The sequence below is a fragment of the Oryctolagus cuniculus genome, chromosome 1 (assembly GCF_051225735.1).
Source record: "Oryctolagus cuniculus isolate XC-2025 breed Fujian yellow rabbit chromosome 1, ASM5122573v1, whole genome shotgun sequence".
In the NCBI taxonomy this organism is placed as follows: domain Eukaryota; kingdom Metazoa; phylum Chordata; class Mammalia; order Lagomorpha; family Leporidae; genus Oryctolagus; species Oryctolagus cuniculus.
Window position 1 is genome coordinate 199,325,463 of NC_142867.1, and position 19,321 is coordinate 199,344,783.

At 45.5% G+C, this 19,321-nt stretch overlaps 1 protein-coding gene and 1 non-coding gene across 10 annotated transcripts in view; one reads left to right on the forward strand and one right to left on the reverse strand.

Moving 5' to 3' along the window:
- GNE (glucosamine (UDP-N-acetyl)-2-epimerase/N-acetylmannosamine kinase) overlaps positions 1-16,839 on the reverse strand; it is a 57,905-nt gene extending 41,066 nt beyond the window's left edge. For 2 of the 4 annotated variants that reach the window (XR_016211072.1, XM_089300829.1), the window contains exon 1: positions 16,721-16,839. Coding sequence is in view for 3 of the 4 variants with exons in the window: in XM_089300829.1 (XP_089156955.1) it covers positions 16,721-16,771 (51 nt within the window). In the remaining variant the exon portion in view is untranslated. Of the gene's footprint in view, positions 1-612; positions 809-1,984; positions 2,132-16,720 lie in introns of those variants that run through there. The other 2 variants (XM_089300824.1, XM_051856366.3) reach the window with 2 other exon arrangements.
- The window catches only part of LOC103348031 (uncharacterized), a 104,896-nt gene continuing 87,869 nt past the window's right edge, over positions 2,295-19,321 (forward strand). For 5 of the 6 annotated variants that reach the window (XR_016211103.1, XR_016211104.1, XR_016211108.1 and 2 more), the window contains exon 1: positions 2,312-2,452. This is a non-coding gene — a transcript (uncharacterized LOC103348031). Of the gene's footprint in view, positions 2,453-19,321 lie in introns of all 6 variants that reach the window. The other variant, XR_016211102.1, reaches the window with a different exon arrangement.

Below are 19,321 nucleotides of genomic sequence, written 5' to 3' on the forward strand. Positions count from 1 at the left end.
ACTGTGGCATGGCAGGTAAAGCTGCTGCCTGCAGTGCTGGCATCCCATGTGGGTGCCAGTTCAAGTTCTGGCTGCTCCTCTTCCGATCCAGCTCTCTGCTATGGCCTGGGAAAGCAGTAGAAGATGGCCCAAGTCCTTGGGCCCTTGCAGGTAACCTGGAGGAGGCTCCAGGCTCTTGGCTTTGGTTTGGCCCAGCTCCAGTCATTGTGGCCATTTGGGGAGTGGGCCAGCAGATGGAAGACCTCTCTCTATCTCTCTCTCCTTGCCTCTTCCTTTCAAATAAATAAATCTTTTTAAAAACGAATTTTAAAAAAACAAGAAATCTTTTCAGTGAACATGGTCAATGAAGTGTATTGTTCATAATGCCCTAAAGCCTAAAGCTCAAAAAGTGAAGAGGAGGGTTTGGAAATTGGCATTCATTTCGCTCTCCAATTCTATGACTGTAACTGGAGCTACCAAAATACACAGCTACGCAGCTACACAGGAGACAGACTGCACAAAAGCATGCCTTTACCTTGAACTCACAGGCAGCCTCAAGAAACGCAAGCCTTGGAGAGCATTTTCTGTATTCTCTCAAGACTGCCCATTACAAACAGACAAAAAGTGACTAACCCTTTCCAGAAAAATGAGTGTCTCGTTCATCTGTGGAAAAAGTTCTTCGTGGGAAGATTTTTGTTGTTGTTGTTGTTCATCAACTTAAAATAGCGCACACTGGTCGGAGCAGTCACAGGACAGAGGAAGCAGCAGTGATGGCAAACCTTGGCTGAGCCTCCAGCAGCATTAGATAATTCATCTCATCCTCACAGCTCTCTTATGAGCCCCGTTTTACAGAGTACCGAGATACAGAGAAAATAATTTACACATCCAAAAAAAATCACAGTTAAATAGTTGCTAATCAAGGGGAGCAAAAATCGAGGCTGGCATTGTAACACAGCAGGTTAAGTGCCTGTGACACTGACATCCCATATGAGCACTGGCTGGAGTCCCCACTGCTCCACTTTCAATCCAGCTCCCTGATGACGTGCCCAGGGAAAGCAGCAGCAGAGGGCCCAAGTCTTGGGCTCCTGCGCCCACGTGGGAGACTTGGATGGAGTTCCTGGCTCCAGGCTTCCGTTTGGCCCATCTCGGGCCGTAGGGGCCATTTGGGGAGTGAACCAGCAGATGGAAGATCTCTCTATCTCTCCCTCTCCCTGTAACTCTGCCTTTCAAATAAATAAATATTAAAGAAAGAGGGAGAGAGAGAGAAGCAAGTCAAACCATGATTTGAATGACTCCAGCCCCAGGCACTGCCCCATGCCCACTGGTTGCCTTGTGGCTGTTCATGTCCTAACCATCCATGAACGCAAAGCTTCCTTGAAGAGAACACCAATTATCACCCGTCAGCGCGGAGGGGATGAGGCGCACAGCAGTAAGAAGCGAAGGGCCACATCCTGGAGGGGTGACCTGGAACTCCGAACCCTGTTTCCAGGCTGTAATTCCGTGTCACTTGTCCTCCCAGAGCTGCTCAAGAGGGGTTAGCCAGTTACCTATGCTGCTAAACTGTGTGTGCCCCACCTCGCCTATCAGAGAGGAGCAAGTACTTGTGGCCCAACAATTTTCTGTGTGCTCAGAGTCCGGGCACACATAAAAACCTAAGTAAGTGCTTCTCAAACTTCCAAGAAGGCCCTGGCTCAGTGCAGACGCAGAGCTGGGCGGGGACCTTCAAGATCATCTTTCAGCTCAACCTCCCACAGCCCTGGCCAGCTGGTCTGCGGGAGTCTCTCCACCCTGTCTCGCCACTCCAGTTACCCGGGCCCACCCCCAGCCCGTCCGCGGCGGGGCCCCGAGCCGGGCCAAAGCGGGGGCTCCATCGGGCAGCACGAGGCCACCTCGGGATGCAGGCCTGCGGGCAGGGGGCGGTGGAAAGCTGCCGGCGGCCGGCCGGGGAGGCCCTGGGGTCCTGCGGGATGCTCTCCCCAGTCCCCCGCGGACGCGCGGCTCTCACCAGAGGCTGGTTCCCTCCCGCGCCGCCGCCGCCACCAACGCCGCCGCCCCAGCTTAACTACGAGAGCCGAACCCAGGGGCAGAAAGCGCGCCGGCCGCAGGCCCGCCCCTCAGGCTTCCGCAATCCAGACGCTAGAATCGATGACTCGTGGCTCGACCCGGGTGCCCGCTTCTCCCACGCCCCTCCACACCCACCCCGAACGCCGAATCGGCGACAGCGCCCTGACGTCACCCGGCAGGGCTCCCGTGATTGGCTGTCGCTCACGCTCCCAGCGCCCTCACCAACGGTTTTTAGGAGACCGGATACCCGGTGGGCGAAGCACCTTCCGTTGTCGTGGCGGCGCTGGTCCCGCGGTGGGGTGGCCGACCCGCCCCTGTGCCCGCCCCGGCGCGTTCCCTCCGCCGGCGCCGCCGCCGCACCGAAACGCGAGTCCTTCCACGCGGTAGTTGCTTTGGCCTTGCACCCAAGGTGGGACTCCTTAGCCTTCCGTTCCCTCGGTCACCTCATAGGCGAAGACCAAAGCGCACCCGGGTGTAGCCTGCCCCTCCCACAGCTGTCCCTGCGGTGGAGCCTGGCCGCTCCCCGCCCTGTCTGCCCGGAGGCCGCGGTGGCGCGGGTGCCCAGAGACAGCGGCGGGGAAGGGCTCGCACAGTTCCTGGTGGACACTGGTCCTTTGGAGTTCCCGAGTCGCCACCACTAGGAAACGTTGAATGAGTTGATAACACGAAATGTTAGAACTCTCTTCTAGAAACAGTAGGAAATTACACAGGTGACACTGTTTAAACGTTAACAGCTCATTGCTACTTGTTGCTGGAAGCAGTTTTGCAGTTTCTAACAGTAAAACTCTAGTTTGCAGAATACTTAAAACCTGGGAGTTCTCCTGCAGATAGACTAGGGTCAGGGAAAGGTCACATAAGCCTAAAAGGACCGACAGGGGTTTTGTGCAAGGAAGTGCTGCCATCAGATTTCTTTTTTGTTTGTTTTAAAGATTTATTTACTTGAAAGGCAGAGTTACAGAGAGAGGGAGAGACAGGTTGATCTTCTGTCAGCTGGTTCACTCCCCAAATGGCCACAAGGGCCAAAGCAAGCCAGGAGCAGGAGCTTCCTCCTGGTCTCCAGTGGATGCAGGAGCCCAGGCACTTGGGCCATCCTCCACTGCTTTCCCAGGCCATGCGCAAGGAGCTGGATCAGAAGTGGAGCAGCAGGGACTCGAACTGATGCCCATATAGGTTTCTGGCGTCACAGTGCTGGCCGCCAGATTTCTTTTTAAAATATAGCTTTGCTGCATGGAAAATGGAATGGATGGGAGTCAAGAATGACAGCAGTGAAAGTCAAGTGAGTGAATATGAGATTTATTTCAGAAGTAAAGTGGATGGAATGCTGGATTCCATATAAGGGGATGACAGGGAAACGGAGTCGGGTTTCTGTCATTAGTAATTGGATGGTCCTTTGTGCCATCTACTGAGATGAGAAAGACTGGAGGAGTGACCGGGTTAGGGAAAGAAAATAAAATTTGAAGGTGGGTCATGTTATGCTTGAGATGCCTTGAGAGCTGATGAAACAAATAGGTAATAAGGTGAATCTGGATATGAACTGTGTAAATAGTGTATTAGTTTCCTTTTGCTGCTGTAACCTGTTACCACAAACTTAGTCTTAAAACAACACAGCTTTATTATTTCACGGTTCTGAAAGTTAGGAGTCTGAAATTAAAATCAAGGTGTCAGCTGTACACGAGAGAAGCCATTTTCTGGTCTTTTCCAGCTGCCACAGGCTGTCCCTTGGCTGTGTCATCTCTGACCTCTGCTACCCTCGTCACGCTTCCTTCTCTGACTCTTCTGCCTCCACCCTTGTTTCACTGGAACCACCTGGTAGTCCAGGGTAATCTCGTCTCAATATCCTTAATTACACCTGCAAAGTCCATGTTGCCATGTAAGAAACAGTCCCCACTTCTGGGGCTGAGGACATGGATATTTTGGGGGAGTCATTATTCTGCCTGTCACAGGTGGTACTGAAAGTCTTGGAAGTCATTCAAGATGGGCGTATTACTTGTAAAGTTACATAACATGCCACCAAATATTCAGTGGAGCGTTAGGTTTTTTCTCTTAAAACTTGAGAAAACTTAAAAACAGTGTTCAATGTTCATTTAAAAAATTTAGATGCTGATTACATGGGTGTGTTTAGGTTGTGAAAATTTGATTTGTACTTAATATATATGCACTTTATTTATTTATTTGAAAGAGTTACACAGAGAGAGAAGGAGAGACAAAGAAAGAAATCTTCCATCCACTGGTTCACTCCCCAGTTGGTCGCAATGGCTGATGCTGTGCTGATCCGGAGCCAGGAGCTTCTTCCGGGTCTCCTACACGGCTGCAGGGGCCCAACGCTTGGGTCATCTTTATTGCTTTCCCAGGCCATTAGCAGAGAGCTGGATTGGAAGTGGAGCAGCTGGGACTTGAACGGTGCCCATAAGGGATGCCGGCACTGCAGAAGGCAGCTTTACCCTCCATGCCTCAGCACTGGCCCCTATATATGCACTTAAAAAAATTTTTTTTGGAGGATAGGCAGATGAGAGAGAGCAAGGATGAACCCACCCAGTGCTTCACTCCCCAAATGCCCACTATGGCTTCCAGAGCTGGACAAGCTGAAGCCAGGAGCCAGGAACTCAGGCCAAGTCTTCCACACAGGTGGCAGGAATGCAATTAAGACAATTAATGCTGTGTCCCACAGGCTGCATTAGCAGGAAGATGAAGACCCAGAGCTGGAAATCAAACTCAGGTGTTCTGGGGTGGGTGTGTGTGTGTGTGTGTGTGTGTGTGTGTGTGCGCGCGCGCGGGCATCTTAACTGCTGTGCTAATACAAGCTTCTATCACCACCTTTTATTGCCATTAAATAGAACCTACTTGCTTAGCTGCTACCCTGTATTTCCTCTTTATACAAACTAGAACTTTTACACATATGGCAGAAGCCTGTCTCAAGTTGATCACAAGCATCACTTTCACTTGATCTTAGCCAAAAGGCCAAGAAGCGATACAAGCATCACTTTCTTGATGAATTGTTCCACTAGTTAAGAAGCCACATCTTGGGGCCGGTGCTGTGTTTAGCAAGCTAATCCTCTGTCTGCAGTGCCAGCATCCCATATGGGTGCTGGATAGAGTCCTGGCTGCTCCACTTCTGATCCAGCTCCCTGCTAATGCACCGGAAAAGCAGCAGAAGATGGCCAAGTCCTTCTGCTCCTGTATCCACGTTGGAGACCTGAAAGAAACTCTTGGTTTCAGTCTGGCCCAGCTCTGGCCGTTGCAGCCATTTAAGGAATGAACCAGCAGATGGAAGATCTCTTGGTTGGTCTCTCTCTCTCTCTCTCTCTCATTCTTTCAAATAAATCTTTAAAAAGTTATATCTCTATTGCTCACATCAAAGTTGTGAGATTTTTAAAAAATGTTTTCTTTAAAAATCAAGATATATGATGTCAATAGCATTCTCCTGATCTAGTAGTTTAATAAAGCTTTCAAAAAAGAAAATGACAGGGACTGGTGCTGTGACACCAGGTAAAGCTGCCACCTGCAATGCTGGCAGGGTGCTCATGCTTAAGTCGCGGATCCTTGACTTCCAGTCCAGCTTCCTGCTGCTGTGCATGGGAAAGCAGCATCCATGGGGGAGGCCTGAATGGAGTTTCAGGCTCCTGGCTTGGGCCTGGCCCAACCCTGACCATTATGGCCATTTGGGGAGTGAACCAGAGGATGGCAGATCTCTCTCTCTCTCTCTCTCTCTCTCTCTCTCTCTGTCTTGCTTTGTCATTCTTTTTCTGTAACTCTGCCTTTCAAATAAGTAAATCTTTTGGGGAAGAAAAAAAAAAGGTGGGGGGTTGGCTTCATGGTATAGTGAGTAAAGCTGCTGCCTGTGGTGCCAGCATCCCATATGGGCACCAGATTGTATTCTTCCAATCCAACTCCCTGCTAATGACCTGGAAAAAGTATCATTTAGGCCCCTGTCACCCACATAGGAGACCCAGATGAAGTTCCTGGCTCCTGACATCAGCCTGGCCCAGCCCAGTCATTGCAGCCATCAGGGGAGTGATCCAGCAGATGGAAGATCAATTCATTCATTCTTATTCTCTCTCTCTCTCTCTCTCTCTCTCTCTCTCTCTTTCTCTCTTTTTTTCTCTCCTCCTTCCCTCCTCCTCCTCTCTCACTCTGCCTTTCAAAATAGATTTATTTATTTATTTGAAAGAGTTACACAGAGAGAGGAGAGGCAGAGAGAGAGAGAGAGGTCTTCCATGTGAAGTTTCACTCCCCAATTGGCTGCAGTGGCCTAAGCTGTGCCGATCCAAAGCCAGGAGTCAGGAGCATCTTCCAGATCTCCCACGCGGGTACATGGGCCGAAGGACTTGGGCCATCTTCTACTGCTTTCCCAGGCCATAGCAGAGAGCTGGATCGGAAGAGGAGCAGTGGGTCTTGAACCAGTACCCATATGGGATCCTGGCGCTTCAGGCCAAGGCATAATCTGCTGCGCCACAGCACCAGCCCTGTAAATAAATCTTTAAAAAGAAATCAAAATGATAGCACTTTGGCATACCTTAAAAATTTTTTTGAGAGGCAAGAGAAAGCACCCTCATGGGCTGATTCACACCACAAATGCCCACAGTGATTGGGACTGGTGCAGTCCAAAGCCAGGAGCCAGTAACACAATCCAGATCTCCCATGTGGGTGGTAGGAACCTAACTGTCTGAGCCATTACACTGCCTCCCACGTTCCCCATTAGCAGGAACCTGGAGTGAGGAGCCAGAGCTGAGGATTGAACCTGGGTACTCCAGTGTGGGACATTTTAACTGCTAGGCTAAATGCCTGCGCCTTACATGGTGGTTAAGATGCTGGTTAGAGGTTTGATGTTTGGCACAGTGATTAAGTTAGTGCTGCTTCGGATGCCTGCATACCATATTGGAGCATTTGATTTGAGTCCTGGCTACTCCATTTCTTATTGGATTCCTGCTGATGCACACCCTGGGAGGCAGCAGATGATGGCTCAAGTACTTGGGTTCCTGCCACCTACCTGGGAGACCCAGATGGAGTTTCAGGCTCCTGGCTCCAGCCTAGCCCAGCATTGGCTGTTGTGGGCATCTGAGAAGGGATCCAGTACATGGAAGATCAGTCTTTCTGTCCTTGCCTCCTCCTCTTCCCCTGGAGGATAAAATGAAAATAAGAAAATAAAGGGGCTGGCGCTGTGGCGCAGTGGGTTAATGCCCTGGCCTGAAGCACCGGCATCCCACATGGGCGCCGGTTCGAGACCCAGATGCTCTGCTTCCTGTCCAGCTCTCTGCTATGGCCTAGGAAAGCAGCAGAAGATGGCCCAAGTCCTTGGACCCCTGCACCCATGTGGGAGATCAGGAAGAAGCTCCTGGCTTCGGATCAGCACAGCTCTGGCTGTTGTGGCCAATTGGGGAGTGAACCATCGGATAGAAGACCTCTCTCTCTCTCTCTCTTGCTTCTCCTCTCTCTGTGTAATTCTGACTTTCAAATAAATAAATAAATTTTTTTAAAAGTCAATAAAAACAAGAAAATAAATAAATACTTTAAAAAAAAAAGCTGCTGGTTAGGGCACCATTGTCCCACATCAGAGTTTCTGGGTTTGATGCTGCCTCTGGCTCCTGACTCCAGCTTCCTGCTAATGGGTACCCTGGGAGATGGCCATGATGGCACAAGTGTTTGGACTCTTGCCTCTCGTGTGGGAAACTTAGGTTGAGTGAACCAGCTCCTGGCTTCTGTGCCCCGGCTGTTACGGGCATTTGAAGAGTGAATGAGTAGATGGGAATGTGTTCTCTGTCTCTCTTCCCTCCTCACCTCTCTGTCTCAGATTTTTTAAAAAAATTATTGAAGTATCAATATCTAAGTAGGTTTTTTAATTTTCAAGAAGTGAAAACCACTACCAAGATAAAGGGAGAAAACATTACCAGTGCCCATGGACTGTCTACTCAAGAGCTGCCCATCCATGAACAGACCTGGCACCAATGCTGTGGTTAGCTAATGAACAGTGGTAGCTGGCTAAGCATGTTGAGGTAGCTCTCTGAAGCATTTGGACTGGGAAACACAGAAAAGATTGGCCAATCTAAAGTAAGAGGAAAATGGGGTACATTATAGGCATAGATATACTGTGAGAGATAGTACAGGTGGGCAATAGGGAGAGAATCCAGTGCCTAAACTTGCCTTGGATCCTGAACCTACCTACCTACCTACCTACCTACCTACCTTTTTTCCTTCCTTCCTTCCTTCCTTCCTTCCTTCCTTCCTTCCTTCCTTCCTTCTATTTATTTATTTATTTATTTATTTATTTATAACTTGAAAGGCAGAGTTAGAGAAGTCAGCCTCCTGGTTCACTCCCCAAATGGCCACAATGGCCAGGGCTGGCCTGGCTGAAGCCAGGAGCTTCTTCTGAGTCTCCCATGGGTGCAGAGGCCCAAGGACTTGGACTGTTTTTTGCTGCTTTCCCAGGCGTATTAGTAGGGAGCTGGATCGTAAGTGAACCAGCCAGGACTTGAACCAGTGCCTGCATGAGATGCCAGCATCACAGGCAGTGGGCTTACCCACTACACCATAACGCCAGCACCCCTGAACAACTTCTTGATTTCAGTCTTATATGTATCCTTACAATAAATCCTCTTTTTCTGAAGGTACTAACAACAAAATTGTAAACCAGAGAGAATACCCAACGTTATTTTCTTGATCCCCAATTCTAACTGATTGGTAATGGCTGCCTGTAGAACTGTGTCAGAAATGATTCTGAGGTCAAGCCAGGATTTAGTGGAGAAGAGTACTGTGGGGTCTTTCATGTTGTACTTCAGAGGAATGGAAAGGAGGCAGGGATGGTACCATGGGTTTGCTGTCTCTGCCCTAAGTCAGTGTTGTGAAGAACTCAGCCAAGAGATGGAAAAAAGTGAGCAATCACTATATTAAAATGGCTGTTTCACTTCTGTTTAATAAATATCTTTCTTTTAGCTGTTCACTCACTCTCTATCCCAAGCCATAGCACTTTTAATTGCCAATATCTTTAGAGTATACATAAGTAAAGTATACAGTATACATATATCATTGCATAAGCCAAATTGTTTATAGCCTCCCCAGAAGAAAGGATTGTTCTTATTGCACTGAGTAGCCGTATGAGGCTGTTCTACAAAGAAAAAGCCTATACAGATTAATATTACACTGACTGAAAATAATTTAAGAACATACTAAACTTTATGAGTCAACTTCAGGTTTCTAAGAGCATGAGAAAGAAGGATCTGCTTCTAAATGCACTGATTAGGGTTTTCATTAACTAGAAGGAACTCCTTTTTGAGGTTCATATTCCAGACCCACTTAATCATTATTCATAGCCCCAGTTTACAATGAATGTATCTTGATAATCAGCATCTATGTATCTGTGGTGGTGAGCCATCTCTAAGCTAGCTTTCCCAATTATAGAGTACAAGTGACCATATAACTTGGTGCTTGTCCTTGTGAAATATTGCCCTTTATTGGGATTTTAAAATGTTTTTCTTCATAGGCTATGAAAGTACCTCATTTTCAACGAACAAATGATTTCTTATCTAGCTGCTAAGGAAATGAGGTAAGACAGAGAGCACTCAGTCATCTTTGACTAACAGAAGTTCAGGAAGTTTAATTGGCACAGCTATTCCAGAAGGACTGGAAAAGTGTTAAAAACTGGTTGGCTTTTAACTTTGATTCTGTTATAAAAAGTTAGATCAATACAACTATGTTCTCAAATGCCAGCTCATTAAAAATTATGTGGGAGGTATGTTCTTTTGGACTTAAAAGGATCTAGCTGAGATCAAAAGTATCCAAAAACCTTAACAGAAAATTCATGATTTCCCAGCATAGGATAAGGAAATAGCCAAAGGACTGGTGCACAACTGTTGGGACTGAAGAATAGCTCATATTTGGTAGTCAGCATATAGTTAAGGCTGGGGTGCCACATGGGCGTTCCTTGGAGTACTCAAGTAAGTTTCCTAGAACCTAAATGAATGATTCAGATACATCTAAATATACACAAATAACACCTGGAAGCCTAAGCAGAAACCAAAGACCTCTAGCTCTCAAGTCTTTCTTCCCCGTACTCTGGAATGAATCTAATTTTACATTTTTTTTAAAGGATTTATTTTCTAATTTTTATTTGACAGGTAGAGTCAGAGACAGAGAGAAAGGTCTTCCTTTCCATTGGTTCACTCCCCTAATGGCTGCCACCGCCGGCGCTGCGCCAATCCGAAGCCAGGAGCCAGGTGCTTCCTCCTGGTCTCCCATGCGGGTGCAGGGCCCAAGCACTTGGGCCATCCTCTACTGCCTTTCTGGGCCACAGCAGAGAGCTGGACTGGAAGAACAACCGGGACTAGAACCCAGGGTGCTGGCACCACAGGCGGAGGATAAGCCAAGTGAGCCACGGTGCCGGCCATCTACCTTTCAAATCATTGCTGTTTTTCTTCCCTACCTGTCTTCTTGCCTCTAAATAAGAGCACTGTGTTTTGATTATGCTTCTGCCCTTGATCTTCCACGTAACTCAGCACTGCAGGATTTCATTGACTCTGAAACGTTGACTTCTGGTGAAAATAACTCTTTGGAGACACACTGCAGTCTCACTTTTCTTCCCTAGTCTACGTTACGTCTGTGGTGCCTGCCTGATAGCTGCCTCTAGCAGTTTTTCCCTCTTGACTTCTTTATTTCTTTTACTCGTGCTAACGTTGCACATTCATTCAAACTCAAAGTCACAGAGTTGTATTTTAATCTTCACTCTCTGACCTCTGACATCCAGTTTTTCAAATTCTGCAGAATGTTTCATGCATCTGCTTTTCCTTTCCCAGTCCTACTGTCTTAATTCAGGTCTTTATCTTTTTGTGTGTGTGGGTGTGGGTTTTTATCTTACTTCCTTAATTCTGAGATGTCTACCTTTGCTCTTCCTGCCTGTTCATCATATAGCTGCTTGATTAATCTCCTTAAAAGACATTTCATTAAATTATTTCTTAAGAAAAACTTCAGTGGCTTCCTTCCCATACCCTCCTGGATGAAGTATGCCTAGGGGATCAAGTTGGCACTGAAGGTCTTCTGTAATTTAAGGTCTCCTGCTCTCTTGCTGATCTTACCAACGTTATTCCTCTACCCAGAGCCTTCTGCCTTGAATAGTTCCTTTTCTGCTTTTGTTTGTGTCTTTTCTCACAGGCTGTTCCTTGTCTGCTACTTACACCCTACTCGAAGTTTCAAGTCCTATCTCTTCTGAACCCTAATCTGAATACCCTATCCGAAACAATCCTTTGTTCCTCTGCATTGCCATAGCACTTGTCATCACTACCCATTTCATACTTACCATTGATTACCTGTGTCTTTGGGTGTATATATTTGTGCTTTTAAAATTATGCAGTTGATGTATTACAGGGAACTGGAGAAAACCAGTCAGATTAGTCATCTCACTATACTTGTATATGACCTGCTTCTTTTGTCAGGTCGTAAATTCTTTGCAGTTAAACCTTTTAGGTATGCTTATCTCTCTGATAGCTCGTTGAATCATTTCTAATGTAAGAAACATAATAAACTTCAAATCAAAGGAGGATCATATCATCTGCCAAGGATTCACTGCTATCCCTATTCTCCCTGTAGCTAGTCCACATTGTATTCAACTTCCCCCATCAACCATGCTCTACTGTCTAGGCTTGTGATCTTAGTGGTACCACTCTGTTGCTCAGTCTTTATAATGAATCAAGTATAAAAGAGCATGATGAGCCGAAGAACAAGGAGAACTTTACAAGTGGTATAAGATAGCTGTATGGAGGGGCTGGCGCTGTGGTTCACTTGGTTAATCCTCTGCCTGCGGTGCCAGCATCCCATATGGGCACCGGGTTCTAGTCCCAGTTGCTCCTCTTCCAGCTCTCTGCTGTGGCCCGGGAGGGCAGTGGAGGATGGCCCAAGAGCTTGGGCCCCTGCACCCACATGGGAGACCAGGAAGAAACACCTGGCTCCTGGCTTCGGATTGGCACAGCGCCAACTGTGGTGGCCATTTGAGGAGTGAACCAACGGAAGGAAGACCTTTCTCTCTGTCTCTCTCACTGTCTATACCTCTACCTGTCCAAAAGAAGAGAGATAGCTGTATGGAGACATAAAATAACTGGAGGTGTAGCTAAGATAGGGAGTAGGGCCAGGTCAGCAAGGGCCCTGCATGATGTCAAGCTTAGGTGGTCACACTTTCTTCTCACTATAATTGTGAGAGTATTTTGTCAGGGAACTATCATGATCAGATTTGTTTATTTAGAATTATGGAAGATGGATTGGTACTATGAGGAAGGACATTGGAATGAGATGAATTAGAAATAATATTTCAGGATCTGAATTAAAGCAGTAGTTAGGGGGAATTAGGGAAGGGAGAATGGAATCAAAAGAATGCGGAAAAGAATGGACAGAACTTTGTGGCAGAGATGTGATCTCTGATGATGCAGTGGGAGGGAATGAGTCAAGCAGATGGGACTAGATGCTATCTGGAGTGGAAGAGAAGCAGATCTGGGGGTAAACCAGAGTTGAGAAGATAATGAGATCTGACTTTGGATATGTTGAATTTACAGCTGCAGGATATTTTAATGAGATTGAGGATCTGGAGAAAAATTCGGACTGGAGACAGATTTGTGAGAGGCATAATTCATTCTCTAGCTTTGTATCTGTTTTGAAAACACCATTCACTCATAGCCAGTAGCATCTAACTACATTCTTGCCCTACTTGTTTCACTGGATGTTTCTGCTCCTCACTCCCAGTTTGTTATACTTTTACTCTTGGCCAGTTCAGAACTCAGTATAGTAGGGTCTGCCTCCTCCATAACCGTGGATTCCACATCCATGGATTAAACCAACTGTGAATCAAAAATGTTTGAAAGGAATTGTGTTTGTATCAACTTTTTGTCATCATTTCCTAAGCAATATGGTATGACAACTATTTACATAGCATTTATGTTGTATTGGGTATTATAAGTAATCTAGAGCTGGTTTAAAGTATAATGATTGTATGCAAATATCACACCCATGTTATGTAAGTGACTTAAGCAGTCACAGATTTTGGTTTCCGTGGGGGCAAGGAGGAGGGGGTTCTAGAACCAACAGATCAAGGATGCCAGGCTACAGCTGTATTTCACATACAGCAGTTATCTAACCTTTGACATTATTCAGTTTAATAGGGTATAAAGTTTTGTGGAAACTCAGGGACTTCAGTATGTTGTACTTTATGTTAGCATTCAGTGAGACTTTCTGGGTCATGTTTGCCCTTTTCCAGCTTGCTTTTTTTTTTTTAAATTTTTTGACAGGCAGAGTGGACAGTGAGAGAGAGACAGACAGACAGTAAGGTCTTCCTTTTGCCGTTGGTTCACCCTCCAATGGCCACCGCGGCCGACGCATCACGCTGATCCGAAGCCTGGAGCCAGGTGCTTCTCCTGGTCTCCCATGCAGGTGCAGGGCCCAAGGACTTGGGCCATCCTCCACTGCACTCCTGGGCCACAGCAGAGAGCTGGCCTAGAAGAGGGGCAACCAGGACAGAATCCGGTGCCCCGACTGGGACTAGAACCTGGGGTGCCGGCGCCGCAGGTGGAGGATTAGCCTAGTGAGCTGAGGCGCCAGCTCACTTTTACAAATGTCCCAGCACCTAGGCTTTTAGCCCCTAGCTTGTTTTAACAGTTCTTTCCAGTGTTGGGAAAGTCCCTTTCTTAAAACTCTCTACTTCTCAGGCCTCCAAGACACCTAATTTTCTACCTACCTTCAACCTCTCTGGCTGTTAAACTCCCTCAGACTCCTACTTAAGAAGTTAATATTTCCTAGGAGCCTGTGGTTAGCCTTCTTAATCTCATTTTAGTGTACACCCAGCATGATATCATCGTCTTGTATGGTTTAACATTATTCCTAAATCTGAATCTCCAGCCCAGCCTTCTCAGTCCAAATTCAGTATCCAATCAATTATACAACATCTTTGGATCAGTCCCACAAGCACTTCAGATCATCTTGTATGAAATTAAGTTGTGTCCTTCCCCATAAACCGGGACTTTCTCCTCTATTCTAATTCTTGGAGAATGGTGTTCTCCACCCACTAGTCTGGGAGGCATCTTTCACTCCTCCCTCTCCTTTCTCTCTCATATTCTGTGTGCCAGGAAGTCCCATCCATTTGCATTTTAAAAGAGTTTTCCTGGGAGAGGACTATGATTGAAGATAATTAAAATGGGAGTAAGAATAGCATACAGCAGAGATCAGCCTGGCAGGAAAAAAATGCTGTTGAGGAATACTGGAAAATGTAATTGGATTATTATGTGAAAGAGTACTTTGGAAAGGAACTTTTGGGCCACATGAAGTGTTTCAGAGTGAATGTGGTCATAGAAACTACCAAACATTAGATAGAGGGATGAAATGGTAATTGCAGGACATATTTGTTAAAAAAAAAAAAAAAGTCATTTGAAAAATGAGTGAAGAGATCAGATAGAGCATCTATTGTCTCTGTAACTAGAGACAAGCATTTCTTAAATTTCATTAAAGAAGGCCCGGCGCCATGGCTCAATAGGCTAATCCTCCACCTTGCGGCGCCGGCACACCGGGTTCTAGTCCCGGGCGGGGCGCCGGATTCTGTCCCGGTTGCCCCTCTTCCAGGCCAGCCCTCTGCTATGGCCAGGGAGTGCAGTGGAGGATGGACCAGGTGCTTGGGCCCTGCACCCCATGGGAGACCAGGAAAAAAGCACCTGGCTCCTGGCTCCTGCCATCGGATCAGCGCAGTGTGCCGGCTGCAGCGGCGGCCATTGGAGGGTGAACCAACGGCAAAGGAAGACCTTTCTCTCTCTGTCTCTCTCTCTCACTGTCCACTCTGCCTGTCAAAAATAAAAAAATTAAAAAAAAATTAACACCTTGCGGCGCCGGCACACCGGGTTCTAGTCCCGGTTGGGGCGCCGGATTCTGTCCCGGTTGCCCCTCTTCCAGGCCAGCCCTCTGCTATGGCCAGGGAGTGCAGTGGAGGATGGCCCAGGTGCTTGGGCCCTGCACCCCATGGGAGACCAGGAAAAGCACCTGGCTCCTGGCTCCTGCCAGGATCAGTGCGGTGCGCCGGCTGCAGCGGCGGCCATTGGAGGGTGAACCAGCGGCAAAGGAAGACCTTTCTCTCTCTGTCTCTCTCTCTCTCACTGTCCACTCTGCCTGCAAAAAAAAAAAAAAAAAAAAAAAAAAAAAATTAAAAAAAATTTTCATTAAAGACATAAGAAAAGACTTAGGAGTTCCTGCTGTAAGCTCAGAAAAATCTGACCTTGAATTTAAATTCAAGTGTGATACTTAAAAAAAAAAAATCTCATTGAAAAGCCAATTTGAAATTGGATCTGTTGCTGCTTTAGTGATACAGCTAGAAGTAAATTGTATTGAAAATAACTGTAGGAGTGGCCTTTATGGCACAGCACTCTGAGCCACCACTTGAAACTTCGACTTCCCATATTGGAGGACCTGGTTTGAGTCCTGACTGCTCTGTGCTTCTGATCCAACTTCTTCTAATGTGCCTGAGAGGCAGCAGATATTCCAGTACTTAACTTCCTGCTACCCATGTGGGAGACTTAGATGGAGTTCCTTGGCTCCTGGCTTTGGCCTGGCCCAGCTTCTGCTGTTGCAACCATTTGGAGAGTGAACCAGTATATGGAAGATCTGCCTCTGTCTCTCCCTCTCTGTCACTCTGCTTTCAAATAAATAGGTAAATCTGGAAGAGTTATAGAGAGTCAGAGAGAGAGAGAGGTCTTCCACATCCGCTAATTCACTCTCCAAATGGCCACAGTGGCCAGAGCTGAGCCAGTCCGAAGCCAGGAGCTTCCAGGTCTCCCATGTGAGTACAGGGGCCCAAGCAGTGCATCTTCCACTGCTGTCCCAGGCCACAACAGAGAGCTAGATCAGAAGAGGAACAGCTGGGACTAGAACCGGCCAGCAACTGCAGGCATAGTCTCATCTGCTATGCCACAGTGCCCAGCCCCTAGTTAAATCTTTAAAAGAAGAAAAGAATTGCAGAAATGGTGTTTATGATTGAAAAGTTCTGATAAACCATTTCTTAACTATAGATGATCTTTAAATTGAATATATGTATGTTTCATCGCCAAATTGATATGTGATGATTTCCCAAAATATCTGGATTTCCATGTCTCAGTAAAGATTTAGGTTAAATAAACTACATTATAGTGTTGGCATACTACATAACACATTTACATATTGATAAATGTGGTAGTTGCCTATTTATTTAGCTTAGATACCAAGTAACCCAGAGTAAATGCACCCACCCTCCCTTTTGGTTCATTAATAACTTGGGGGAAAAGAAGTATAAATTATGCAACTCTATGCTGTATTTCAAAAGTAAAGAGAAAAATATTTGCAGTAAATGATTTTTGTACCTTTTGGAAATAAACTGTGTGTGTGAAGTAGAGAATTCAAAAAGTAAAAGCAAACCCACTTTATCTGATGAAAGCATCAAGAATCCTGAGGAAAGAGTTTATTTTCAGTTTGGAAAAGCAAAAAAAAAAAAAAAAAAAAGAATTCCAGCACAATAACAGAGAAACAAATAGCAATCATAGAATGACTATTCTGAGCTACCAGTATAAAAATGATATTTTTTAAAATGATGGACATGATAGATTTAAAACCAAAGCTTTCCTCTAACTCCTTGTAATTCTTTTTTTCTGATGGCTCTGTCAGTGGTAAAACTACGTTGAATTGCAAAGTTACTTACATGAGGTCCTAGGTAGCTCGACTCCCCAGAAGGATACATCCTGGTTTCCATCCAGTGACTAATGAGAAGAGCAGCTGTTTGTTCTCTGGGTCCAGCTGCCACAGTGCAGTCACTAATAGACGCTGAACTCCAGGCTGACTCTTAAGCCCCGCCTCTCTGAAAAGGAAGAAAAAAAAAATGTGGCTCTGAATTCTTCCTTGTGTTCCCGAACGGGGATTTAAGTAGGATACTTGCCATCTGAGCATTGTTACTTCCCTGTTTGCAGTATGCCATTCTACTGATTGATTTGATTTTCCACTAGAACAATTTTCTTCTGAGTTTCTGAAGGTAGAAAAAAAATCCACGATCAAAATCACAATTGCCTTTTTCACATTGTTTCCCCACATAGCTACATTCAAAACATTTATTTATTTTTAAGATGTGTTTATTTGAAAGTCAGAATGACAGAGAGATAGAGAGCTCTTCTATCTGCTGGTTCACTGCCCACATGGCTGCCACAGCCAGGGCTGGGCTGGGCCGAAGCCAGGAGCTTCCTCCAGGTCTCCCACGTGGGTACAGGGGCCCAAGCATTTGGGTCATCTTCTGCTGCTTTCCCAGATTCATTAGCAGGGAGCTGGATCAGAAGTAGAGCAGCCATATGGGATGTTGGAGCTATACATGGTGGCTTAACCTGCTATACCACAGCACTGGCCCCCAAGACATTTGTTTTTATACCACTTTGAGCAAAGAAGTAACGGGGTTAAACTAGAGGATTTTTAAAAGGTTCATTAACACCCATAGGTCTCATGATATCTAGAACCCTTAGTTTCATGAAATTGAAAGAAAATCATAGTGCATTTTATTTAATCTGCATTAAGATAGAAATCATGCTACATATCATAAAAGATATTCCCAGCACCACTTTTTTTGGCTTAAGATCAAGTGTAGTATCTGTTCTTATCAGTTTATTATTTTTTTAAAGATTTATTTTATTTATTTGAAAGAGTTACAGAGAGAGGTAGAGACAGAGAGACAGGTCTTCCATCTGATGGTTCACTCTCCAGATGGCCACAACAGCTGGAGCTGTGCCTATCCAGAGCTAGGAGCCAGGAGCTTCTTCTGGGTCTCCCACGTGGGTGCAGGGGCCCAAGGACTTGGACCATCTTCTGCTATCCCAGGCCATAGTAGAGAGCTGGATCAGAAGAGGAGCAGCCGGGACTAGAACCAGTGTCCATATGGGATGCCGGCACTTCAGGCCAGGGCGTTAACCTGCTGTACCACAGCGCTGGCCCCTGTTCATATCAGTTTAAAAAGATATTCCTTGTGGTTTTGGTGCTCAGGGACCCCTACACCCAGATTGTTCACAAGGGAAACTGAATGATGATCTGCTTGTCAAATCCAGCTTTCCGTTTCATTGGTAAATGCTCATTTGTACACATGAGCAGCCTAACTTTATGTACACACAGCTATATTCCACTGAAGCAATGCTATATAAAAAGCAGTTCTCTTTTAAGGAGAGAACACTTCATACTACCATGTTAGAAACTAATGAATGGATTGGGAAATATAGAGACCAGCGTAGGCTAGCACATTTCACTAAACTGAGCACAAGCAAACACAAACCAAAATTGGATTAAATATATTTAATGAATCCCAAATAAAATATTGGTGAATAAAATCCAACAATATGTAGAAAGAATACTAGCTTCATGATCAAGTAACATTTATCGCTGGACTGTTAGGATAGTTCAGTTTTAGAAAATTTTTTATATATTAATAAGAGAAAACTATATAGTTGATTAGATTTGGAGACAGCATTTGCTATATCTGTTTCTAATTTTTTTTCCAAAAAAACCCTTTCTATCAACTTTAATTCAATGAAGGAAAATTACTGAAATCTATAACAAGCATCACATGTAATAGTGAAAGAAAAATATTCTCATACTAGCTCCAAAATTGGTCACGTTGCATTGAAGGGTCTAACCAGAGCAATGAGACAAATACATGAAGTGTAAATATTGGAGAGTAGGAATTAAAACCATTTTATTTAAAGACTGCTAGGTTGCCTACATGGATAATCCAACAGGATAAACTGTTAAAATTAACGATTGTTTAGTCACTAGAAACAAAATCCCCAGTAATAACTAGTAAAGCAACAGAAACCCAATTCACAAGAACCTCTAAACTAATAGAATACCTAGGACTGAACTTAAGATATTCAAAAGTTACATGGAGAAAACTCAAATTTTTCTAAGGCTTAAGAAAAGCTATCAATAAATGTACATCTGTGTTCCTAGGTGAGAAGAATGTTGACTCTCCCAAATCTATAAATTCAAGGCAATCACAATGAAAAATTTCAGAAGGTTTTAATGGAATTTGACAAGTGGCTTCTCAGATTCTTCTGGAGGGACTGGTGCTGTGGCATAGCAGGTAAAGCTGCCGCCTGCAGTGCTGGCATCCCATATGGGTGCTGGTTCGAGTCCTGACTGGTCCCCTTTGGCCTGAGAAAACAGTAGAAGATAGTCCAAGTGCATGGGCCCCTGCATGCACATAGGAGACCCAGAGGGAGCTCCTGGCTCCTGGCTTTGGATCTGATTGGCACAGTTCTGGCCTTTGCGGCCA